Source organism: Balaenoptera borealis (assembly GCF_965194805.1).
Source record: "Balaenoptera borealis genome assembly, chromosome: 2".
NCBI lineage: Eukaryota > Metazoa > Chordata > Mammalia > Artiodactyla > Balaenopteridae > Balaenoptera > Balaenoptera borealis.
The window spans coordinates 28,798,015-28,824,963 of NC_138867.1; the positions used below are offsets into that span (position 1 = coordinate 28,798,015).

The 26,949-nt window shown below is 46.6% G+C and overlaps 1 protein-coding gene and 1 long non-coding RNA gene across 8 annotated transcripts in view; both read right to left on the minus strand.

Annotated features, from left to right (window-relative positions):
* The window catches only part of MTMR12 (myotubularin related protein 12), an 84,124-nt gene extending 61,622 nt beyond the window's left edge, over positions 1–22,502 (minus strand). For 3 of the 7 annotated variants that reach the window (XM_082382240.1, XM_082382236.1, XM_082382237.1), the window contains exon 1: positions 22,267–22,493. In XM_082382240.1, coding sequence (XP_082238366.1) covers positions 22,267–22,434 — 168 coding nt within the window. In that variant the 5' untranslated portion in view covers positions 22,435–22,493. Of the gene's footprint in view, positions 1–22,266 lie in introns of all 7 variants that reach the window. The other 4 variants (XM_082382241.1, XM_082382239.1, XM_082382235.1 and 1 more) reach the window with 4 other exon arrangements.
* LOC309624438 lies at positions 12,352–13,786 on the minus strand. Its single transcript, XR_014241922.1, has 2 exons — positions 13,679–13,786; positions 12,352–12,823 (listed from the first exon to the last, which is right to left on the minus strand). It is a non-coding gene; the product is annotated as an uncharacterized lncRNA (long non-coding RNA).
* Positions 22,503–26,949: the final 4,447 nt, after the last annotated feature.

Genomic DNA, 26,949 nt, shown 5'->3' on the forward strand with positions numbered 1-26,949 from the left:
GCCGACCAAAAATTGATCTGTGAAAAGGGAAAACCCACCAAGCAGCTAAGTCATGGAGGAGTCACATATCTCCTGAAGCGTGTGGGAATTTCAACACTGGATAGGGTGACAGAAAAACCACCAAGATTCCTAACAGTGCTCGACTTCCTACTAAAGCTGCCGCTATTCATCAGACTTCCTTCAGCTGCAGAGAGGGAAAGGAGAGGTCAGAATAATGCAGTAAGATATACACCGCCGCTGACAAGCCAGCATCCAAAAATAATCTAACCATCCAGAGCACGTGAGCCCCTACCTCGAATGCCATGAAACAAATCACAAGACTTTACTTATCCAAAACACAGATCGTGCAGCAGCCTCACCTATTTGGAACACTGCTGAAGATCACAAAGTGAAAAAGACTTCTGAGCAGTAAAGACAGGTGTGTCCAAGCTTGCGCACGGCAATCAAAGCCCTCCACAGGCTGTCAGTCCCAGCTTCCACTTCGACCAGACGCTTTTAACTATAATGCTAAGAGCCAGCATTTATTAAGCTCTATGATGTGCCAGGTAAGTACACTTCATTAGTATCTCATTAATCCTCACAACAACTCTAGGACTGGCGTTATCTCCATTTTACAGATGAAGAAACTTAGGCTTAAAGAGGTTCAAGAACTTCCCTTTTATAGGAAAATAAGTCACTAACCAAGGGTTCGGCCCAAGCCCCGACTAACTCCAGAGCCCACATTCCTCGCTGCTGTGTCCTAGTTCCAATAAACACGGTCTCCAGTTTCCTACCACAAAAGAAAAAAGTCGTCACAGCCATTGCGTATAACAGAAAACCAGTCTCCTGTTACAAAACTGATCAGAGCAAATTAGAAAAATTCCCTTAAGAAAACTGTACTCCACTGTACAAGGATTTGCCTCGTATAGGACAAAAGCACGTGAAAGCTAACATCAGCTACACTCCTGAGAATCTGCTGAGAGGTTACAAAGCAGCCTGGACGTTTCCATTCCACTGGTTCTCAAAAACTAGTTTCTTACCGAGTTCACATTCAGAATGCGCACATCTCGAAAGTGTGATGGACCTAGGGCCCCTCAGCAAAGGCAGAAAAAGGGAAGGGCCCTGCCAGATGATCAGTGACCTTGAAAAGAATGGAGCGGGGGTCTCTACAATGAAGCTCTCATAGGCCAAAACGCTTATAAACGTTCACATCAACCCTTCACTGCTTACAAGGGCTCTGAGTCAAAAACCGAAGTTGTTATTCTCAGTTTAATTTTATCCAGCCAGAAGGGCAAATTCCAAGAGGCAACATAACATCCCTAAAGGTTCCAAAACACAATTTCCTTCTATCACATCTGGCACCAAGTGCTAAAAAGACATAACACAAACATTTTATTTCCTCCAAGTCGCTCCACTGGTCTAAAATGGACACTTAATACTCTGTTTTCTCCGCTAAAATAGAAAATCTGAGGGGAGAAATGCATTTGCATCTACATATTAGGTGGGAATCCATGTGTATCTTAGAACAAAATTTACCTGTCTTTAAAGCAGAGAGTTGTATTTTTTTTTTTTTTTTTTGAGAGTTGTATTTTTAACACAGCCTAGTACTGACAATTTAAGTTTTGTCTTTCCCCTGGCTTCTCCAAACTTCTCTCTGTGCATGTACTGAAAATAAATAATACAGACTTGAGGCCACAGTCCAAACCCAGCTCTGGTAATTACAGACATGAACTTGGGCTTGCTATTTAACCTGACTGAGCTTTGGTTTCCTCCTGTGTGAATGGAAACAATACTATCTCAGTATGAGGATATGAGGAGAAACGGGTGTAAACACGTGGCATACATATTCAGTAAATGGGAGTTGTTACAATTGTTGGACCCAGCAGAATCTATGCTTCTTGATACCTTTCTTTTTTCTCCTCCTTTCTTTTTTTTTTTTTAAATAAATTTTATTTAGTTATTTATTTTTTGGCTGCGTTGGGTCTTCGTTGCTGTGTGCGGGCTTTCTCTAGTTGGGGTGAGCGGGGGCTACTCTTTGTTGCGGCGCGCGGGCTTCTCATTGTCGTGGCTTCTCTTGCTGCGGAGCACGGGCTCTAGGCGCGTAGGCTTCAGTAGTTGTGGCACGTGGGCTCAGTAGTTGTGGCTTGCAGGCTCTAGAGCTCAGGCTCAGTAGTTGTGGCGCACGGGCTTAGTTGCTCCGCGGCATGTGGGATCTTCCCAGGCCAGGGCTCGAACCTGTGTCCCTTGCATTGGCAGGCAGATTCTGAACCGCTACGCCACCAGGGAAGCCCCTCCTCCTTTCTTTTGATGACTAAACAAAGAATTCCAACATACTACTTGAGCTGCAATTATTCAAGATTCTGAGTAGAATAATTTCTGCTTCTCTCTCAATCCTGTTTCCCACATGAAACTAAATTGACTCCACTCAGTAGGCTTCTCAATTCTTATTTTTTTTTGTGTGTATCAGAAACTCCTGCAATTAGCAACATCCAGGTTGGTCCTAATTCCATCAGACTTGGACTACACAGTAATATCTGAAGTCGTAGAAAAAGAAACGGCATATTTCTGTTAATAGGATTTGTTTTCTACAATGACTTAGGTCCTGTCCTTTGGTGTCTTTTCTTCTGCAATAGAAAGTACTTTGAACCCACTATAAGACCAAAAGAGTAAACTAATGGCTTTCTTAAGAGAATACTGCATCTGAGGAAGGGACTGCTCCGGCACGCCGGGCATGCCGACAAAAGGTAAGCTTTCCCGACTGCTGAATTTATTCAAAGTAGATTGAGCTGGGAATTCCCTGGCGGTCGGGTGGTTAAGACTCAGAGCTTTCACTGCCATAGGCCTGGGTTCAATTCCTGGTCGGGGAACTAAGATCCCACAAGCTGCGGGGTGCGGCCAGAAAAACAACCAAACAAAGTAGATTAAGCTACTGAAAGATGGTAACAAATTGAGAATAAAAACCTATGTAAGCACTTGCGCACTGGGAGACAGGAGCCACGCTGCAGGCATTCATCACTAATATCTAACCTGTCTCTGGTTAATACTTCAAAAAAAGTATAAATGTTCACTATCAATTCTTACAAGATAATCAACTCAGGAAAAACATAAGCGCCATCACCACTACCATCAACCACCCCTCCACCCCCCAAATCAAAACATACACCAGTCCTGAGAAGAGAAATAACCTAGAGGACTCCAATAAGTCAGGGTATGCAAAGAGGAATCATAAAGAAACCATCCCCTCAAAAAAAGTGAATTTTTTCCTTTACTTTGGGAAGCGACCTGTATGGGTGGTGGGGAGAAGGTAGGGAGCACAGAATGGAGAGTACTCATCAGCTATGCCCCACAGTTCCTTTGCCTCCGTATTTTTATAGTAGCTTTTTGAACTCCACGAGAAAAACACAGAAAGAACAAATACGGAGATAATATTTCAAAGTTTTTGTTGTTGATCCGGGGAGAACGAGCATAGCTGAATGGAGAAGGGAGGAAGGGGTTAACAATAAGGTACAGCCCACGTCTGGATGCGCTGAAGCTGGACATGGATCTTAAAGTGGGTTACAGGACGTGATGAGATTCCCACGTGTATGTCCTACGCCTGACCATGCTGAGTTCTCAATGTGTATAAGCTGTTGTCTTCATGGGCAAATTTACTGGATGAGTGATTAAAGGCTGTCCAACCTGACCGTTACAATTGGATGAGTAAATACAATCTCTTCCCTACTGACATCACAGATTACTACATCGTGACTCAGGGGTCGCTTGCAGACTGCAGAAATCACAAGTGTCCACGCTATGAATGCCAAAGTGGCTACTTTCAAGGGCCAGCCCTTACTGAGGCTGAGAGGTGAATAATGATGACACATTTCTAGAGCCTTTGTGGCAGGCATCGTTGAAAGGGCTTTATACTTATTAACTCAGTTAATTCTCACAGCAAGCCTTGGAGTAGGGCTCTTATAGCCACTGTTACCTCCAACTCTGCAGACGAAGCAGACACCCGGCTAGAATGTGGTGGAAGTAGAAGTCAAACCTGGTAGCTGGCTCAGCCTGTGTTCTTACATGATGCCACACTACCTCTTCTGTGGAACGAAGAAAAAAAAGGAAAATAGGACAGAAAGATCAGTGAATGTATCTGCTAGACCCACCTGAAACCAGGTCAAAGCAAGCATCAGTAAAAGAGCCCAGGGAAAGCCTAAAATTGTTTTGGAGAGGCAAACAGAGGCTGAAAGGACAGAAGCAGAAAAACAAAATACATCTACCCCCCAGGAGTAATGGCCGCTACGTGGGAAAGAACTCGGGGGCTTCCACAACACCAGCTGAGAGTTCACCTCCTATGACTCACTCCACTGGGTCCTCCAAGGCTTTAGTCTCTGGGTGTCACCCCAACCAACCCTCGAGAGTTCAGCAGGAATCTTCGATGTACCACACTCCAGGGAAGGCTCCAACTGCAAATAACACTGCTATGTACAGTCTGGGCTACCCTGTGCTTCCCTTCAAGAGCATGTCATCCTAAGAGTCCCCCTTGACACCTCCTTCTCCTTCACCCTCAATACCCAGTCCTTCACCACCAAATCCAATCAGTACCGCCCATTACATACGCCCAGAACCCATGCTCCTCTCTTACCCCCACAGCACCACCCTGGTCCAAGCTACCATCATCTCCCACCCGGACCACTGCAACAGCTTTGCACCTGCTCGACTGGCTCTGCCTCTTTCTTATCCATTGTCCACCCTAAAGCGGCAGTGATCCTTTCACAACACGGTCTGCTCTGGATTACTGGTGGGAGGAGGGCCACAACCTGATAAAGCCTGCAAGGAGGCCCTGCACAGCCTGGTCCCCACCTCCTTGTCCCCCCTGCTCTCCCACCATCCTCCTCCTCAGTCTGCACGGTGGCCACACTGGCCTTCCTTCAGCCTCTCGTACCTGCCAAGCCCCTTCCTATCTTAAGTCCAAGTTCCTTCTGCTTGGAATGCGTCTCCTTTCCCTCTTTGCCCTGTGAATTGTAAGTATCCACTGGACCTCAGGACAAGGGTCATTTCCTCTGGGAAGCCCTCTCTGTTTCCACGTCCTTACAGCCCTGTGTATCTCTCCCTCCTAGCACTTGTCATAATTGCAATTTCACATTTATTTATGTAATTATTTAAGTCTATCTCCCCATCAATCTATAAACTTTTTGAGGGCAGGTCCTCTGTCTGGTTTTTTGCTTGCCACATTGTCCCAGAATCCAATACAGGCCTTGCAAACAGTAAGTGCTCAGAAGATTTCGTTGAGTAATTTAATTAATAATGGCTTTAGGTAATGAGAGGTTTTTAAAAACACTCCAGCAGGAAACAGAGAAACACATGGGAAGGAGATTAAGAGACAATATTTAGGCTTGGGCTTTGACGTGGGTGGCATCACCAAATGCTCTCATCATACTGTAAAGAACATTCCATTAAAGACTGTCATGTATGTGGTATTAATCCAGAAAGACCAGAAGTCATGAAGCCTGTCCAGTAAGAACTGCAGGAGAGCAGGTGCCGTGGATGGGCCTGGCACCATCCCAGGATCTCACAGGAAATTCAACCAGCATCCAGGGACAGCTGCCTCTGCACTAGCCCTGTTCTCTGGAGCAGTGGGAGCTTCTGAAACTGTCACCTGGTTTCAGCGAAGGGCCCGGAGTCCCCCTTAACCCTTTGCTCCTTCTATCCCACTACCCTTCAACTCTGATACTCCCTGCCCAGCTGCCTAATCAGCAAATGGTCACAATCGTACTTCCAGAGCTATGACACGTGGGATAAAATTCCTTACTGACCCCAATTAAGTATCATGCTCAATGTGTAAGAAAAGAAGGTTAGAAAAGTACAGTTCTTTAACAATCAAGCAGAACTGGTTCTACTAGTTATGCTGACAGACTTTTCTCTGCAAGAGGCCTGAAAAGGAACTCATTTGAAAATGATGCAAATTTTCAACAAATGGGGCGTTAAACACCATCCCTGTGGTTTGTGCAGCACCTCTTGCTACTCCATCTGAGCGTGGACAAAGTTTGCTATTATGGCACAAAAGAATAGCAGAGACTGCTGGCACTGGTCAAAGAACGTCCAAGTCTTCAAAACTAGGGTATCTCAGTGGCCTGAATTCAGTTAGAACAGCGGCATGAACATAAATGGAGAGTAGTTCTGCCAGAGTGGGAGGATCAAGGTTGGGGTTTTTGGGTTAATTCCTATTTCAACATTTACCCCAATGCTATGGCTACTTTTTTATGTTTGTTTTAGGTTAAAAAGAGGATAAAGGGCATGAACAGCAAGTCTTCCAGTTTCCGCACATTTTACCCCACAGGTCAAAAGGAGCTACATCTGCTCCTGCTGCCACGGTGAGTATCCACAATTCCCAGGACACGCAGCTGCCACTGCCCTCACATCTAAGAAACTCGCCCCGTGCGGAGCCAGAAGCACTCCTATTCTGGCCACGTCTGTGCCAGACAAGACGTGAGAACTGCCACCCATTCTCCAGCAAGCCTGTAGCCCAAAGGAGACACACCCACTGCAACCCACCTCATACAGGTGGCCCAGCATTTACGAGGCGTCCATCTGATCTCCTCTCAGAACTACGTCTCTGAGAAGGAGTGGCCCAAAGCACAGGGTTCCCATGAGCCTGTGCAGCGAAACCAGTGAGTCAACACTCAAGCTGTATGTCTGGTTACTCAGAGGTGCAAGATGACCCACCGCCAATAGATACCAATTCATTTCAACAGCTCCTGAGTAACCTAACTACCAAATGCCCAGTATAAAAAGATGAAGAACTGACTTCTGCCCTTAAGATGTTTAGACAGACAAAAAAATAATAACTGGAAAACTGGGTATTCAGTGCAATAAACATTAGACACCTGCAGAAGGTTATCTCTCTACGCATCATCTCACTTAATCCTTACAACTCTTAACTGCCATTACTGTTCCCATTTTAGAGATGGGGAAAATGAGGTTGACCAAGGTTAAGTGAAGCGAGACTTGAGCCTGGGTTTGCCTGTCTAGAGCCATGCCCTTCACTACAACAAACCTGCTCCTGTCCGCCGACCACATCCTCCCCAGGGACAGTTTCCTCCCTCTGGCCTTTCAGACACTCTTTCATTGACCAAACTGTCATTTCTTAGGCACCTGCTGTACCAGCACAGCAAAAACAGATGTGAACACAAGGCACAGCCCCGACCTCCTCAGAGCACACGGGTGTCTGACCACAGCACAAGCAACAGTAATGACTCGTGTACACTGCTACGCTGTGCGGGAGGCCACAACAGGAACACAGCAGACACACCTAACCGCATTCGGAGAGGGTCAGCAAAGACTGCTACCCTCAGGAAGTGCCATTTAGACTGAGACCTGAAAATCCGCAGAAATGCGTTCCGGGCCAAACGACCAACACTCTGGCTGGCTGCTCTTTCTCACCTCCTTTCTGGGCAGGGTCCACAGGACCTCTGTTCCTTGGAGAAGCTCTCCCACAACATATGCTGACAACCCTCCTCCCTTCAAATGTATCGCTACTCCAGATCTCTCTTCAGAGCTCCAGATCTGGACCCCAAACAGCCTCCTGGCCACATGCACTGTAATGTCCCTCAGACCCTCCAAATTCACATTTCTAAGTCAGCTCATCACTTCCCCCTGCCCCTCACCGAACCTGCTGTCTGCTGGACTCTGGCCCTACCGTACACCCAGCAGTCATTCTCGGCTACCCCCTGCCTCTCATGATCTTGTCTGCTCTGCTTCCTTAACAGCTCCAGAATCCGTCCACGCCCGTCCTTGCCTGCTGCCGCTCTTCCTTCCAGCCACCAGCACGCACCTTGCGTGCTCCCGTGATCAGAGTCTTGCTCCCGCCATCCAGCCCCCGGCGCAGCCGCTGGACCCCTCAGTCCGCTCTCCCCAGTCCTGCCCACCCAACTTGTCCAGTCCACTGTCCACACAGTTCAAGTTCTCTGCAAAGCCTTCCTGGGCCTTCCCTGGTGGTCCAGCAGTTAAGACTCTGCACTCCCAGTGCAGGGGGCGCAGGTTCAACCCCTGGTCAGGGAACTGGATCCTGAATGCCGCAACTAAGAGCCCACATGCTGTAACTAAAAGATCCCGCGTGCCGCAACTAAGACCCAGCTAAAGAAATAAATAAGTAAGTAAATAAATAAATAAATAAATAAATAGGGCTTCCCTGGTGGCACAGTGGTTAAGAATACGCCTTCCAATGCCGGGGACACGGGTTCGAGCCCTGGTCCGGGAAGATCCCACATGCCATGGAGCAACTAAGCCCGTGTGCCACAGCTACTGAGCCTGCACTCTAGAGCCCGCGAGCCACAACTACTGAGCCCGCGCTCTGCAACAAGAAAAGCCACCGCAATGAGAAGCCCACACACCCCAACAAAGAGTAGCCCCCGCTCACCACAACTAGAGAAAGCCTGCACGCAGCAATGAAGACCCAATGCAGCCAAAAATAAATAAATAAATAAATAAATAAAATTTAAAAAAATTAAAAAGCTTTCTTGCATCGCAATAGTCTCTTACCTTGTCCGTCTCCCCAACCAATGATGCAAACTGGGGACTGAGGCTGTATTTTAGGTATTTTTAGCCTCAACTCCTAGCATACTCCTAGACAGTAAATTGCCAATAAAAGTCTACTGAAAGCATGCATTAACAAAAAAACATACGGGGACTTCCCTGGTGGCCCAGTGGGTAAGACTCCACGCTCCCAATGCAGAGGGCCCAGGTTCAATCCCTGGTCAGGGAACTAGATCCCACACGCATGCTGCTACTAAGAAGCCCTCATGCTGCAACTAAAAGATCACGCATGCCGCAACTAAGACCCAGCGTGACCAAAATAAATAAATAATAAATAAATAAATAATAATAAAAGAAAACATACAAAGAAACGAATAATTCTTGATCCTGGTAATATTCTTTAATCCTAAACATAGTTCTTGAGAGACAGCTCTATTCAAATTTACTCCATCCAAAATTACTACCTAATATTGTGAATCACTGTTGTACACCTGTAACTTACATAATACTGTACATCAACTATACTTCAAAAGAAAAAAATTTTAAGTTTAAAAAAAATAAGGGACTTCCCTGGTGGCGCAGTGGTTAAAAATCCACCTGCCAATGCCGGGACACAGGTTCCAGCCCTGGTCCGGGAAGATCCCACATGCTGCGGAGCAACTAAGCCCCTGTGCCACCACTACTGAGCCTGTGCTCTAGAGCCCGCGAGCCACAACTACTGAGCCCGCATGCCTAGAGCCCATGCTCCGCAACAAAGAGAAGCCACCACAATGAGAAACCTGTGCACCGCAACGAAGAGTAGCCCCCGCTCACCGCAACTAGAGAAAGCCCGCGTGCAGCAACGAAGACCCAACACAGCCAAAAATAAATAAACAAAATTATTTTTAAAATAAATTAAATAAATAAAAATTACTACCTAAGTATGTGATTAGTGGCAGGTATTACTGACCTTTCCCATACCTCTCCGTTAGCTGGCTTTCTGAAACACATTCTAGTCTCATGGATAGGGCAGGGGCACATTCAAAGACAGACTTTAAATCGGAAACCTTATCACTGAGGATAGAGACCAGAGACTAAGTGAATCTATCTACTGTCCTGGTCTAGGAAGCTAGAGAAATCAAAATAAGATTTGTTCCCTGGAGCTGATTCCCAGGGCTGCTGGTTCCCCGCTCCCGGCCAGGGGGCTCCGCTCCCTTCCGAGCCAGCCTGACCAGGTACCAGCTTTGCCACTGACCACAGCTCCACTCTACTAACCTTACACTGCCTTGGCAGTTGGATACAAGCAACAATTACTCTGACAATAAAGCACAACAGCAGCACCTGAAGCCAGGGGAGCAGACATGCAGTAAGAGGCGAACTAACGGTCTCTGTCTGGACTCAAGGTTATAAGACCACAGATGCGGGGCAGGGTTGGGACCTAGTCCTTAAGGACTCTGCTGTTTACTCATCATGCAAATCAGTTCTCAGTCACAATACATGTTCCCTTCACAGGGCGAGCTGGGAACTCTCAAGAGCATTTCAGACTAAGCATCTATTATCTGCAAAAATATATGTCTAGGGCTTCCCTGGTGGCGCAGTGGATTAGAATCTGCCTGCCAATGCAGGGGACACGGGTTCGAGCCCTGGTCTGGGAAGATCCCACATGCCGCGGAGCAACTAAGCCCGTGAGCCACAACTACTGAGCCTGAGCGTCTGGAGCCTCTGCTCCGCAACAAGAGAGGCCGCGATAGTGAGAGGCCCGCGCACCACGATGAAGAGTGGCCCCCGCTCGTCGCAACTAGAGAAAGCCCTCGCACAGAAACTAAGACCCAACACAGCCAAAAATAAATAAATTAATTAATTAATTTTAAAAAAACATATATATATGTCTAACTTAAACACGTAAATATATAATTTGCTGGAGGTTTTACTATGTCCTGTTTCACATGTTCTACATCATTTATTTTGACAACAGTCCTGTAAGGAATTTTCATCCCCACTTTACAGATAACGCCAATGAAGCTCCAAGAGGTTAAATAACGTGCCTGGGCTCACAGGGTTAAATAGGTGGTGAAGCCAGAACTCAGGACTTCTGGTACCAAGTTTAGTCCGGTTTCTTTAACTGTGTTTTTGTAAAAGCTTTATTAAGACATAACTCACATACCATACAATTCACCCATTTACAATATACAAAGCAATGGTGTTTATCAGTATACTCACAGAACTGTAAAACCATTACTAGAATCAATTTTAGAACATGTTCATGACCCCCAAAGGTACCGATGAGCAGTCACTCCCTATTCTCCCTATAGCCCCTGCCCCCCAGCCCTAGGCAGTCAATCTTAAACTTTTTTCTTATTACAAAATAATACGGGGCTTCCCTGGTGGCGCAGTGGTTGAGAATCTGCCTGCCAATGCAGGGGACACGGGTTCGAGCCCTGGGCTGGGAAGATCCCACATGTCGCGGAGCAACTAGGCTCGTGAGCCACAGCTACTGAGCCTGCGCGTCTGGAGCCTGTGCTCCACAACAAGAGAGGCCGCGATAGTGAGAGGCCCGCGCACCGCGATGAAGAGTGGCCCTCGCTCGTCGCAACTAGAGAAAGCCCTCGCACAGAAACTAAGACCCAACACAGCCAAAAATAAATAAATAAATAAATAAATAATCCTTCCCTCTACTAAAAAAAGAAAAAAAGCGGGGGGAAGGGGAGTAAATAAAAAAAATTTTTAAAAATTAAAAAAAAAAACAAAATAATACCATCAAGTGTCCCTTCAACTGTAACAAGTCTCCAGGACAGGGAAATAGGCAACAACCTCAGACAGCACCCTTACCCCAACAGCTAAGCAATGCTTACTCCTGTGCCATTCTAAATCCTTTCTCTCACATTTAGATTTACTGCTTTTTTTCCCCTACCTCAGATTTTTTCTTTTTGAAGGAAGAAAGTAACTGCCCACCAAGATCCAAACTACAGCCCTCACCTATTTTGACAGCCCATCATTTACTGAACAGCAGTGAAAGGATTACTCATGCTTCTTAGCAAGGATCACTCTTACCAGGCATTCCTCAGGCCTTTAAATAATCCAAACACTTTAGCACATTCTCCCTAGTAAGAACCTCAGGCTAGAGAGGAAATGGTAAGACCCACCGTAGCAGTGTAAGCCTCGGAACCCACAGATCTGACCTCAACAAAAAGCTGGCTGAATTCCAACAGAGAGGGACTGCTCACTTGTTGGAACGGGAGCTGCCTGAGGAAGCAGAGCAGCCGGAGACACATCATGGGGAACAGCTGGGCTTCAGGTGTCCACACAGGTCACCAGTTTACCAAACTAAGTGCCACAGTGACAGCGAAAAGGGGTATTTTTAGGCAAAGCATCTCAGGCCAAAGCAGACTCTTGGGGCACAAAGACCAAGAGTAGAGTCAGCAATCACGCTGAAGTTCCTCACCTAGTTCTCAACCTCACCTCCCCCAAATCACTCTGCAGGAGAAATAAAAACGACCTCTGAGTAAATGGAGTCCACAGTAATGTATTTTATTTTTGTTTCTTTGTATTTCTTTGTAGCACATACCACAATCAGTGCCCACTCTCCTCCATCCACCACTCCAGCCAGAATGCTAGCTCCTTGCAAACTCATCTCTGCATCATTGTCTGGTAAATTGCATCATGGACTTTAATTCTTTGTTCTTTCTTGTAGCCAAGCCCTTGGTCATGTGACTTTGCAGGGATTTGTTTTGGTTAACATTTGCCATCTTCAATGACGGGGATGTAAACAAAAATTAAAAGTGTTAAAAAAAAAAAAATTAAAAGTGTTATATTTGAAATGTATAACCCTAAGTAAGTATAAAAGAAAGTTAAATAAATGTTCAAATGTTGTATTCTAAAAAAAAAAAAAAAAAAAAAGACCTCTGAGTGAAGCTCCCACCAGCTACCTTCTGAGGCCCTCTCCAGGGATGGCCTTGGGCCACAGTCCATTCAGCCCTCTCTGAAGCCACCCTGAGCTCCACAAGGCCACACTGAGTGGCCGGCACTACAGTCCTGCCCTCAAGGAGCTTACAGTTCTGTGGGGGAAATACGAGCCACAGACATAGAACAATTATACACAAAGGAGTAGAGAATAAACACTCAAATGGCATCACCAAAACCCAGAGCTATAGACAGCCTGTATCACGGACAAAAAGGAGGATGGCAGTTACCAGCAAAGACTTGAGAATGCAGAGAGGCTGAAGTAACAAGAGCCTCCGTACTGCCTGGTCTGGGGCTCTTCACGCTGTACCTCTCATACCCTCTCTCTTCTGGTCTTTCTCTATTTTGGGGTTTCCTTTATGATTTCATTTGAAATAGCACTTCTCAACAGGGGCTGAAGGAAGAGATCACAGTTAGCAGAAAGAACACAGGTTCCTGCTGCGGGTCCCCGCTCCCACCCTGACACACACACACCCTTCCCCACCCCTGGGGCCTGTCTGAATCTCCACAGCAGCACTTGGGACAGTGCGTTTTGAAAAAGTTGTTCAAGAACCACACTGTTCAAAAAAAAAAAAAAGGTTCCTTGCACAAAATACGTTTAAAAACACTTGTCTAATCCAACTCTATAAATCAGGAAATGAGACCCAAAGAGGTTGAAGGGGCTCCCTCAAGGACACACAGAAAAGAAACAGCCAGAGCCCAGGGTTCCCAAATCCAAGCTACTTATCTTTCAACAAACCAGAAGCAGTCAGAACCTGGGGTTAACCTGGAAAGCGTGTTAAGATTTGGAACAGTGGAAGGGGCAGGGGGCATGGAGGACTCTTAAATAGGAAAATGACACGTGAAGGCTGAGTCCAAAAGGAGCCTGGCCGTGATGGGAGGAGTGTCTCGGGGAGGGGCATGCAGAAGGGAGCAGTGGCAGGTGGAGAGACCAGGTAAGCAGCTGTGGTCGGTGGTCCCGGGCATGAGAGGAGATGCCAGCAGGAAGAGTGGCGATGGAAACAAAGACAGACCACCACAGAGGCCCCTCTCAAAGGGCACCCTGGGGACTGTGAATGGTTTGGACCACACGTGACTCGGGAAGGAGGGGCCGCTGGCAGCAGCTAGGAAGGAGGGAAGTGCAGCTGAACTGGAGTTTCAGGCCCAGGACCTAACGTGCTGCCCAAACCCCAGGTCCTCCTGGAAGCCCTTGAGACAAGGGAGGATACTGTTACAGGAGGACAGAGGGGGAATACATGAAACAACTCACTGAAAAAGAAATCGGTGCCGGAGGGGAAACGGAAAGGGCGCCCACTGTGGGTATGGCAGGGTCCAATAAGAGGGACAGCGCCCCTGGCTCCAGACACAAGCCTCTGAGAGTGCAAGCGAAGAACAGTGCTCGAAGGGAACGTAGGTCAAGTCTTGCCATTATCGGGACCTGCTCTGGCGGCCCAAGAAACAAACACATGAATGAAGACACACAGCTGCAGCTTCTGGGGTGAAGAGTAACAGCAACTACAGCAGGTAACATTTCATAAGTGTTTACTACATGCCCAAGTTGTACTGAGTTAGCAACTCTCCACGGATCGCCTCACTTAAGACTAACGTCACTTGTATGGGTTAGATACTATTACTTTCATTCCCATCTCACAGGTCAGGAAACTGAGGCTCAGAGAAGTTACATACCCAGCTTAAATCCATACAGCAAGTAGCAAAGCTCTAATTCCAAAGCCATGCTCCTAACCCGCATATCACACTGAAAGTGAAGAGGGCAGCGCTGGAATGTGCACAAGCGCTAGAAGAAAGGTGTCAGGGAGCAGTCACGGGCCTGTCAGAGTCTTACCATTGAAGCGAACTGATGGGACCAACAGCAGCTGCAGAAACACATGGCGCTGCCTTCTGTGCGTCCCCTCCTGGTCCCCCTCCAGAGCTGCTATGTAAATACTAGGTCAGCCGAGTAGCTGGCAGGGAGCTAAAAGCCTTGGGGCGGTAGCTTTTCCATGATCTTGGAGCAAGAGGAACTGGGGCAAATGAGAAGCTGCCTACAGGCTCACCAAGAGCCAGACGGACCTGTAAAGCAGCATCCACAGAAAGCAGGGAACAACAGGCGTGTCCCAGTGGTGCCCCTGGATTCTACTCTTCAGGACCTGCCTCACTTGCACCTCCGCGTGCACCTTATATAAGGGAAGAGGACAGATGGTCTGACCACCTGGTCCCCACGCGCCTGTAAGCCTTTCACGTTGTGCCTCCTACCTGCCCACTGCGTCCTCCTCCTCCTCCCCACAGCGGAGCCCACGTCAACGCTGCCCTTTCCAAGTCCCACGCAACCTTCCGATGAGGCCAGATGCTGCTGAGAGGCAGCAGCGGGCCCTCCTCTGTGCCCGACAGCATCGTGTGCTGCCCCCTCATCAACAGGCAGCACCTACCTCTGCACGCCACGGCCATCTGTCGACCTGCCATCTCTCCAGCAGAACGTGAGCCTCCTGAGTGCACAGACTGCTATTTTTTTTTTTCATTCCTAATTCTAACACAGTGCTTAGCAAATGGTAGTTACACACTCGATAATTCTTCTGATTCAAGTTACTGTTAATAATAATGAAAGCACCTAGCAGTTGTTGAGTATCTGCCACGTATCAGGTCCCAAGCTGGGTGTACATGGTATTTCTCTTCTCACGCTCAAAATAAGCCTGCCGGGAAGATGGGCATCCGGCATCACAGGTGAGGAAAGGAAGGCTCGGAGAGGTGAAGTCACACTGGAAAGTGGATCTCAAGGAATTAAAGCAAAACACGAATTCAATTTTATATATGGAGAAAAGGTACGAACACAGTGAGATTTTTCATCCAAAAAACTGGGATCATTCCCTTCAAATGTATTCTCAGAAATCTTAAAAAACTCTCTCAGCAAAAACAAAAGCAAAAAACCCCAGCAGCTCAGGACCACTGCCTAAAACAGGGGTTGGCAACGTGTCACAAGGGAAAGGTAGACTTCAAAATATTTCACCACTGTGGCCAGCGCTTTCATACACAGACCCTGCTTTTCTCGTGGCTGAAGCCATTCTCTCCCTGCAAAGTAAACAAGTGACGGTTTAGATGCCACCTCTGAAAGGCTGCCCACCAGCCAGGTCTACAAGGAATGACGAAGGGGCACAGGAGGGAAAAGTGTTTACATATAAAATCAAAACAGCACAGTCTGGCAACTGCCTTTGAAGTAGGTAAAGAGAATTATTACTCCCAGAGGTAATTTGATTTTATTTACTCGTATCTTAAGTAAGTCATTGACCAGATGTGATGGACAAAATCTGGCCTATGATAGAGAGACTCAGAAATGAGGGAAGAGAAAAAATAAGTCCACAGAAAGAATCTAGCAAAATGTCAAAGGCCAAATGTTAACAATGAAAAAAGTCAACTCTAAATGTTCTCATTAGGTTTGGAATTTTAAATATAATCAAATCATTCTCAAACGTATAAAAGAACAAAGAAAAGAAGAAAAGAAACTTTCCGAGATAGTGAAAAATACTCTAAGAAAGAGTTACCACAGTGAACTTTCCTGGCATGATACCATGGCAACACCGCAACAACTAAATATTCCACTGCCATTAATACCTTAGCTGGGAAAGATCCTATATTCTAAGATTGACAATTAAGTACTTTCTGAAACCATCCAGGAGGCTCCTGAGCAACAGTAACAATGAAAGCCCACAGCTCCTGAAGGCCACCCAGGCGCCAGGCACTCTGCTGAGGGCTCTGTGTGCACAGCCACAGTTCAGATTCATAAATGTTCGCATATACCTATCAGATAAGATGGGTATTATTATCCCCACTTTTCGGGTAGAACTATGACCAAGGCTTAAAGGACTGGCCTCACACACAGCTAGCAAGGGAGAGCGAGGACAAGTGCTTGCTCTCCTTGGAGGGTGACACCCCAGGTGTGCAGAGGGGATTAAGGAAAGGGGGAAGCCCTGCGGCCCTTCCAGTTCTCGGGCAGCTTCGCTCCCTCCTGGAGTCCCTCTCCATTTCCACCTCCTCTCTTCTGCCTTCCAAAGCAGCAGAATATTAGAGGTTAGCAGAATTATTCCAGCTCAATCCTACCTCCTAATCTACCTCAAGAAGTTTATTGTAAATGATTCATTAAACTGCAAACCCACTGTTCTCCAAAAAAAAGCACATCAGAAGTCACAAGCGTAACTTGATGAGAACCTGAGGGAGGCTTCCTGCTGGAAAAACGACTCGAAGTTTCTGCTCTGCTGACACAAATCAGCGGTGCCACCTTCAAACACAACAACTGCAGGGCAGGCTACAAATTTTTACACATATTATGAGTGCAACCATATAAGACACAGACAAAGCCTAGACATACTAAAAAATGGAAATAACTGCTTTGGTTAGGGTAGCATAATTACGGGTAATTTTATTTTTCTAACTTCCAAAGTCTGCAACATTGTCTTTATCATAAAAATAAGGTATACATCTCTTAAAGTGAGAAAAAAATTTTCTGACCCCCCCCCCAAAACTGAGTTCTCTCTAAAGCACGCTGTGACATAAAACAGTTTCACGTGGAAGTAGTCAAAGGATATCAAACATTCTGTTGAGGTTGTTCAGAGAAGGATCTAGAACTTTAAATTTCTAAGCATGGGTTCCCCACAGCCTAAGATTTTGACAGCAGTGCTGGTTTTAGCTTCAGAGACGGAAGCAGGGCGCAGAAGAGAGGCTGGCTAAGACGGGGGCTGTCTGTGTGGCAGCTGCTTGATGGGCTGCAGGAAGTGTTGCCTGACAATAGCCTCATGACATCTTTGGTGCTCTATCTGCAGAAGCTGTGTGGTGTTGGATGGGACCCAGGGAGATGCCGCAGGAAGCACATGCAGGAGAGAAAAAGCGGAAGATTCGGACAGATCATCAGGCTCAAGCCACAGCTAAGAAAGTGGTCATTTTAGGAAGAACTTTTAATGTCCTTTAATGGCCTGTTAAATCACTATGGATGACCTCTAAGCTGAAGGAGAAAATTCTGCCATTAAAAAATTAGTTTGGAATGGAGAAAAAGTTATAGAGTCTTAAAGTAATGGGTCTAGATTTTGCTTTAAAAGGTATTTCTTATTGCTAGGACTGAGGAAGGAGGTCTGTTTTAGGCTAAGCCAATCTCCTCTTGTCATCGATCCATCGAAGTCATCAAAGTTAGCAGTCCAATACCATAGTGTTCCACCAAAAAATAATCTCAATCATTTCATCTGTTTTGGATCCCCAACATCTAGAATAGTGCCTGGTACTTAGTAGGTGCTGAATAAATATCTGTTGAACAAATTAACCGTATCTCCAACGAGCCTCATATCTGCTCACGATCCCCTGGTGGAGAACCTAACAAATGCCAAGAAAGAAACCGCTGCTAGAGAACAGGAATGAGAAAGCACTCTAGCGTGCAAACACCAGGCATGCCTATAAAGCATGTTTCACTAATGATATTCCCTGCATTCACAAATAGAGGGATAAGAGAATGGCCCTGGAGTCAGAAGGCCCTAGTTTAAATTCTGGCACCAACCTTTGCCAGCTGTGACCCTGGGTAAGGTACTTAACCTCTCTGGGTCTCACTTTCCACATCTAGACACAAAAAAAGAGAGGTAATGGTAGTATCTGCCACATAAGACAGATGAAGATGAAATGAGATAAGCAGTTTCTGGGACACAGAAGTGCCTAATGAATATCAGTGAATTCTTGGTTTGTTTATTTTGATATATATCTGCAGTCCTATCTCTGGGAAGAATTCAGGATCATGGGTTCACTTCTCCCCACCAAAAGAAATGGCCTTAAATGAGGAAGAGGCAATTGGATGCATTCTTTTCCCTGAGGGATCAATAAGAAGAAAAAAAATCGGCTCTTAAATCTGGATTTTTTTTTGGACCCTTATCAATCTTCATGTCTCTTCTTGCCTTTTCTCCCCACATCTATATAAAACCTTTCCTGAACTGCTGTGGGTCTGGCTTAGCCACAGGCACTGCTGGCCTCCAGAGACAGCTCTTAACTCTGTTCTACAATAACACTGTACCCCGGGTAGGACAATTAACCCCGCTGGGCCTCATTTCCACATCAACATAACAGAGGAAGAGTTCAGGGGTGGAGTGGATCATCTTTAAATTCTCTTCCAAGTCTAAAAATCCACAACTAAGTAATTAATAACTATTATTAGTACATTCAAGTCAAGCACTGACCTAAACTCAACTAGAAAGTACATCTTAACCATATTTGGAATACCACACAAACACGGGCACAAGTACAGCAAACTCTAAAAGCTGAATTTTTCCTGGTCTTAGTTTCAGAGAACAACACACAAGCACCCTGAGGCTTTTATTCGGCTCCCTTATCACAATGGAACCGGCTCTTATTAAATCAGAACTTTCTCTTAGGATCACCTAAGGGTCCTTTATTTACAAGCTGCCAGGTACAGACACTAAGCATTTCTAACCACTATGAATTACCAAACCAGTGCTTACAATTTCCAGGTAACTGAGCAGAGAACTGACAGTCTTAAAGAATCAGAATTGTCATTCAGCACCAGAGAAGGTGACTAACTAGAAAACCATTTAAAAACCACACTACTTTCTTGGGCTCTTCGTGCTACCTAACATCTCCCCATCACACTGTCTGTTTCTGTTGAGGAAAAGGGGTCTAATTTAAAACAAAGTTATAGGTTAACAATGGACATAGAAAGACATTTACAATATACATTTCTGGTGAAATGGGCAGATTACAAAATAATGTGATCAGCAATATTAGTCCCATTTTGGTAAAAAAACATATGCATACACCCACACACGTATCCGACAGGATACATTCCAAGTCGTTAATAAGCTTATAATTTTTCTGTAAAAAATTTGTTTGTTTATCTATATTGTCCTATTTTTCTACAATGAACACTTTGACTTCTGAAATAATAATAATTCAAACAGGTGTTTTACTTAATAAGAAAAGTGGATCTGGCACCCAAACAATAACCAAACACCTCCCTGAAGCAGAGGTCAGCATCCAGGGTTCCCCGGCACAGAGGCACCTTGTGTCTGAGGCTAAGCTGGGGTGGAGGTGTTGAGATGTTTTTAAGTACCAGCCATTGGGTACCACCAAGATAGGCCCAGCTCTCTCCCTCCTGTTCACCTCAGCTTCCAGAACCATCAGCTTCCCATTTACGCAATTTACTGATCTGCAACCCTCTGGGCAGAGTTCACAAACATGACCAAAGATCCTAAATTACAGTTCAGGATTTTAACTTTCACATTCACTGATTTAGGAGAATCAATGACAACAGAAAAGCCAAGTTACTGTGGCAGAGATCCAATTTTAACAGGTGAAGTTAACTCCCACCCCTCATTTTAGGCTGTCCAATGCCAATCCTTTCTGATCACAAGACAAAAAAAATAAGCCATCATGTAAAGCATCATCTTCAAATACTTTATCCAGTTGAGCCTTCTGTTTTTAATAGAAAGTGCTGGCTCTTGATAGCCTCTTTGGCATACAGAATGCAGCTGTTGATACATCTTCTAAGATCTGATCAGCCTAGAACAAGTTCATCACCAGGCACAGGTATCATAAGGCACTTTACACCATGAAGGCGTGAAGGGTGTTCTGGAAGCTTAGTGATCTACCAGCAAAAAGGTGTGTGAGAAATTGCGACTTCCCAGCTAACAAAAGCAAAGAGCATACAAAGAAGACAGTGATAGGAAAACACACGTGACAAGCAGTAAAGATGAGGGCAGTGTGAGGGAAAGGAATAGAAACAGCAGAATGACAGTCTTCAGAAAAGTGTTCTAAAGTCTCCTCCTACTGAGCCAAGAGAAGGTTACCAGATCCAGTGCTCTCAGAGGCACATAGGCTATACCTTGAAGCTGCTCACATGCATTTCCCATAACGTAATAGCTAGCAAAAGCTATACTGTACTTAACAGCAAATTGTCTCCTTACTCCCTCATTCCCTTACCTTCTAAAAACCATCCATGATTTAGGTCAGAGCCTTATCCTCTGTTACAAAATATTTTTTGAGACAGATTTCAACAAAGAAGCATAGTGTCTACACAGCACTATTTTCTTGCAAGAAAACAAAACTGCCAACTATAAGGATCTGAAAAATGTGACCACTTCAGGCTTATTTTGGGGCTGAACCACTCCCCTTCCCTAATTATCCCTCAAAGGAAATATATCAGGAGCTGTGGGCAAAGAGGGTAAACATGTCTAATTACAACATGTGCTCTTGGTGGATAAAAAATATGAACATTCTTGAACTCTGGCCACATTTCAGAAGATCTTCCACTTGTAGTTTAGTCTCCCTAAAGAGGAAAGGTTAAAAGACCAGTTGTGTTTCAACCAGGTCTCCATCAAAAAAGACACAAAGAGAAACTGACCACATTTCTTACCCTCCATACTATACGAGAGCCTGCTGAATATGCAAGATGACCCTGACTCCTTATCAAGCACTTACAGAGGAAGTGGTTTTTATTTAAAAATTAGGACTAAAAATAAGACCCATTTCAAGAGTACTCTCCACTGGAAAAAAAGACACACATTTGAATTTAAAGATATATATGCAAAGGCTTCAGGCCACAGGTGGTCTTAGAGAAGCTGTCCTTGATCAAGCCCTCTCATCCACAGCCCACCTGCCTCTGCTTTACAGAGGTGTGAAGACAGCCAAAGAGTTCGCTGCTGCTTCTGCACATTGCTGTTTAAAGTGCTGAGAGAGGAGCAGGAAAAAACCTTCAGAAATCCAAAATGAAAATGCATCTAATTAGGCATTTGGATTGGGAGCTATTGCTCAAGAAGCCCTCAGCAAGGCCTACAGGTTGTAACCTCGCTCACCTCCTCTCCTAGGACTCTCCCCCTCCTCCCCTGGATTCTGCAGGGCTGGTTTCCTTGACGGCCCTCCAGCACTCCAGACTCTTCCCTCAGATCCCAAGCATCCTTCAAGTCTTTGCTCAGATGCCACTGTGCAAGGAGGAGAAGGAGGTCTTTTCTTTTCCCATGATACTTTCAACTTCTAATATGCCATATAATTTACTTATACCTATTTTATTCATTGTTTACCCCTCTCTCCCTCAGATAAGCTCCGGGAGAACGGGGATCTTTGTTTTGTTCATTGATGTATACCCCCAAGCAGTTTTAGAACAGCGCCTGGCACTGAGTAGGAGCTCAAAAAATATTTTCTGAATGAATGAATGAACTTGACAGTAAAACTCCAGGAGGAAAGCAGGAGGGGGGTCGAAAGGGTGATGGTGAGGGGGTGAAGTGAAAGGGGGAAGAAGCGACAGAGGGGAATTCACAAGGAAGAGGTAGAGGCTGACTGAGGCCGGGACCGACCCACACTTTCTCCCTGCAGTGCTGATGGGAAGCGGGAGGCAGTGCACGGTATCCCGCCAGCGGCATCAAATAGCACTCTCTCTAGAAGCAAGCAGCTGAGATAAGCAAGCTCTACAGATTCACTGAGAAATTCCAAGGGCAGGGCAGACCCGCCCGGACTGCAGGCTCTGGGCAGGTCCCCAAGGGGGTCCAGACGTCCCTGCTCTTCCCCTCTCTCGGTGTCCCAAACCCAGCTCCCCTCCACTGTAGCCAGGAGCGTGCCGGGCCGCAGTACCTTCCCGGCTCGGGCCCCTTCACCTGGTCGCCAGCAAGCCGGGCCCTGCACTCGAGCACCTGCCTGCCCGCGTCGGGGATCCCCAGCCGGGTCCGCCGGGAAGCCCAGCGCGCCCCTGGGGGCCTCACTCCGCTAGGCTCCCCTCCGGCACCCGGGCAGGAAGCGCCCGCGGCTCTTCCTGCGGCGGGTAAGGGGCTGCAGGCGCCCCTCGCCCCGGCCGCTCCAGTCCGACGCCCCGCCCGCGCGGCGCCCCCTCACCTCGGGGCGCACGTAAGACACGAAGGAGGGCTTGGGCGCCTTGGTGCCGCCGCCACCGCCGACTACCCCTTTCCCCAGCATACCGCCGCCTTGGGAAGCAGCGACACGCGGGAGCAGAGGCGGCCGCTCGCAGCGGCCACCAGCACTGGCGGCGGGGGCTCCGCCCATCCCCAGGGCAGCGGCGGCCGCGGCACCGCCCGCATCCGGCTCCGCCGCTGACACCGCTCGCCCCGCCCAGGCACGCGGGCCCCACCCACTCCGCGCGCAGGCCCAAGCAGTCGGGAACCCGCGGCCGGAGGCCACGCCCCCTCCGCTGGCGACAGGCCGGTTTGCCTGGCGGATACTCGCCTTCCGAGATAGGCTCCATTCCACCCTCTTGCGGCAAAACCCGCCCTCGTGCGTCCTCTGATTGGCCAGAAGGCTCTGCCGGCCGAGCCCCACGTCAAGTCCCTTCGTGAATGAACCTGGACAGATGTTTCTTCTGACCAATCCAGAGAGCGTCCTCTCCGGACTCCCCGGCGATTGCATAGCAAGAATGTCGCCGTCGCCAAGTGATCCTGCGGTCACTAAGTTGTGAGCATTGGTTCACTGCAGTCGTTCTCTTCTTTTTCCTTGCCGTTTTGGAATAAAACTTGTGAAAGTGTAGTGTATCGAATCTCACCGAATGAGTTTCAAACCCCCATCAATGATGTTCGGGCTTACTATTATAAGTGCAGACAAAAATGAGACAAACCAAGTGCTAGGCACTTAGGAATGGGTTTGAATGTTTGATCATAAAAGGCCTTGTCGACCTAATTTTCCGAAACTTTTTGTTTTTAATCTTTCTGTTTCTAACAGAATATCAAAAGGCCTTAAGAGGTTTCTTTTATTCACCCTCCCAAGTAATCGATAAAACCCTCATTTTTAGTGAAGATTGCAAAGAAAATTCATTTAAATTCGACATTTGGTACCAAGCATTATGTTAGACACAGATGAATAATAAAGAGGGACCCAGCTCTCAAGAAACTCAGTCTTGGGGCTTCCCTGGTGGTGCAGTGGTTAAGAATCCGCCTGCCAGTGCAGGGGACACGGGTTCCAGCCCTGGTCCCGGAAGATCCCACATGTCGCGGAGCAACTAAGCCCGTGCGCCACAACTACTGTAGCCTGCGTGCCTAGAGCCTGCGCTCCGCAACAAAGAGAAGCCACCGCAATGAGAAGCCCGCGCACCGTAACAAAGAGTAGTCCCAGCGCACGCCAACTAGAGAAAGCCGGCACACAGAAACGAAGACCCAACGCAGCCAATAAATAAATAAATAAATAAATTTATAAAAGAAAAAAAAGAAACTCAGTCTAGTGGAAAAAACTAATAATAAATATTTGCCGTTAATTTTCTCCGTGTCAGACCCTGGTAAGCATTAGTCTCATCAATGGCTAATGCCCTTTACCCTCTTCATCTCCATGACCGCCCCCTCCCCCCTCCCGCGCACCAAAGCCAGGCCAAATAAACATAAAATCTGAGTGAAAACGAATGTGCTTACTTTTTTTTTTAATCTCTCAAGCTTTTATTTATTTATTTTTAATAGATCTTTATTGGAGTATAATTGCTTCACAATACTGTGTTAGTTTCTGTTGCACAACAAAGCGAATCAGCCATATGCATACACACGTCCCCATATCCCCGAATGTGCTTACTTTTGAAAACATAGGTCAGGACAAGTCCTGTGGTCTCATTTCAAGCTGACTGCCATCCTTCAGCCTATCCAGTACAGCATGGCTGCAGCTACCAGAGTTGCACTATCCCCGTCCTCAAGAAGAGCAGAAGCAAGTAATTTGCCCGGGTCTCACAACAGGTCACTGACAGAGCCGGGATTCCAGCCCAGGTGTGTCCGATTCTTAAGCCCAAGATCCGAACATTATTATAATTACACAAATTAGCAAGGAGCACAATACAAGAGTGGTCAATTCTATTTAGGAAGGCCAAGTCAGGCTTCATAAAGAAAGACGCTCCTTAGGGAGGTGTCGGGAATGAAGTTATTTGTGGGGACTAATAGTAGCACTTTATATTTCACAGCAGTTTTTACTTTTCAAAGTGAAATGGCAGGGCAGATTTTTACAGTCTGAACAAATCTTTACATTCTGACTTTTCAGTTTTCCATGATCTTCCACTGACCATAGTCAGTATGTTGGCGTGGGTGCCTGTGGCCAGGGCTTGCTTCCTGGACATGCAACTAGTGCAGTCACACAGGCCTGCACTTAGAAGGGCTTGGGGCTTAATGCTCTGCGGTTGCGGCCTTCAAATTCTGAATCATTTTATCTTCAGATTTGTGTTTTTTAAGTGAAACGTGATGGGACGATGGAACAAGCCCAGGAGTCTTGGAGCCTCAGCTCCTGCGCAGTCCTCTTGGGTGCCCACTCTGCCCTGGCACCCTGGCCCTCCCCAGCCAAACCTAAGACTCCTGCTTACCTCTGTCAGGGCGGCAACCTGGCCTCATCATCAGAGGGAGAGTAGTGAGCGGGAAGTCTTGTGTTCTGCCATCGCCATCCCCCTCTCCCCCCCACGGGTGCCTGGACACTGACAAGGAGATGATCAGGGTCAGGCACAGCCCCCCAACCCCTTCCCATGTCTCTGGGTGGGGTAAGCAGCCATCCCTGCCCTATGTTGGCAGCTCCATAACTAGGCCCTTTATTATCTGTGATCTTGGGCAAGTTACTTCATCCCTCTGTGCCTGCAATTCTGTCTGGGATGATAATAGCTATGTCAATGTGGCTGAGGATTGTCATGCAGATTAAACGAGGTAATCCGGGCGATGCCTGGTAGGCAGCAAGAACTAAACAGGTGCTGGCTGACAGTACAATCCCACCAAGCAGGACATACTTTACCCCTTTCCCAGGACTGTAGAAGGAGAAGAAAAGTGACTTTTCCCGATGATGATCTGTGGCACCTTGTTAAACAAAGGGGTTTTGTTTGTGTCCTTGTTTGTTTTTGTTTTTAACCTCTGGCCCAATCCTTGGACTATAATAATTACTCTATCCAGCTCTTGAGCATCCAGTGGGTTTGCAACGTGTTGACTCTGGAAACCTGATGCAGCCACTGCGTCCATACAGTCTCAGAAATCATAGCCAGCAAGTGAGGAACGGTGTTAAAGATGGAGGGTGCCTGCTGCTTCCGGGGGCGTTTTCTGCTCACTGATGAAAACCCGCACTTTCTTTAAGGAGCAGGAAGGGGGTGAGGACAGAGAATAAGCTAACATCTGTTTCCATCTTCCTCTTAAGGTTCTCCATCTATCAGCATATTTTTCACTTGATCTTTAGGGTGTGGATCAAATCTTCTTGGGAGAGTCCCTCCCAACTGACTGAAAAATCCCTGTCATGCTGAGGTCAAATAATTCTCCATCTATTAATAACCGCAGATGGTGGCCCCTAGACCTTGAAATATTTTAATTTACACATATTAGTTTAAGGTCACTCCTTTCTCCTAATGCTGCCCTGAGCTCTCTTGGAGAATTATAAATAGGAACAAATCTTAGCTCACGAAGAAATGAGTGCCAGACCAAAGACAGTGCCGTTCCTTCCCACAAACTGAAGCCAAGTGTGTACTCCCACAAGGGGGGAACATTTTTCCTCCGGCAGGTAGTTAAGCCTGGATATTTGCATTTCCTCCTGCTGGGAGTCACTTGAAGCAGCCTACTTGTGTGTTATTCATCTTTATGTGATAGGTACCAGGAGCATAGTAGGATTTCAATAAATATGTGCACCTGAGTGAAAGGGTATTGGCTGAAAAGCAGCCTGGGCAGCAATTGATTAGTAAGAAGGGGAAGCAAGAACTCAAACGCTAGCATCCGGTTAGAGCCTGCACTTTTAAAATCACTTGGATGCAAACTAAGACCTGATTTTTTTTTTTTTAAGATTTATTTATTTATTTGTTTGTTTGTTTGTTTGGCTGCATCGGGTCTTAGTTGCGGCATGTGGGATCTTCGTTGAGGCACATGGGATCTTTCGTTGCGGCACACGGGCTTCTCTCTAGTTGTGGTGTGCGAGTTTTCTCTTCTCTAGTTGTGGCGCACAGGCTCCAGAGCACGTTGGCTCTGTAGTTTGGGGCACGCAGGCTCTCTAGTTGAGGCATGCGGGCTCAGTAGTTGTGGCACGTGGGCTTAGTTGCCCCATGGCATATGGGATCTTAGTGCCCTGACCAGGGATCGAACCCGTGTCCCCTGCATTGGAAGGCCAATTCTCTACCACCACTGGACCACCAGGGAAGTCCCAGACCTGATTTTTTAAAAAATAAAAATGAATGAATGAATGAATAAATAAATAAATAAAATTCAAGGAGGACTAAAATGCACGTGTTATTTAATGGCCACTTGCCAAATTCCAATTTTAGCAAATGGCGAAGACTTGCCTTCTTCTTTCACTGAAAATAGAAAATTCCTTAACCTCTTGCTGTGTCCATGCATCTTCCAACCCTCCCCTGAAGATGGTGAGGAACGGATCTGGATTAAGAAGCATTTGAATCGTTCTCCACCTTGTGGTGCAATAAAATGAGGGCCTGCTGGGGAGACTCAGTGATTGTGAACAAGGGCTTCCTGGTGATTTTTTTTCTTTCACAAACACACAGCCTAAACTGGCCACATGGTAGGGGGCCTGGTGAGCCTACTCTATGATCTGTATTCCGTCTTCTTCAAAACGAGACAGGCTGGGACCTGG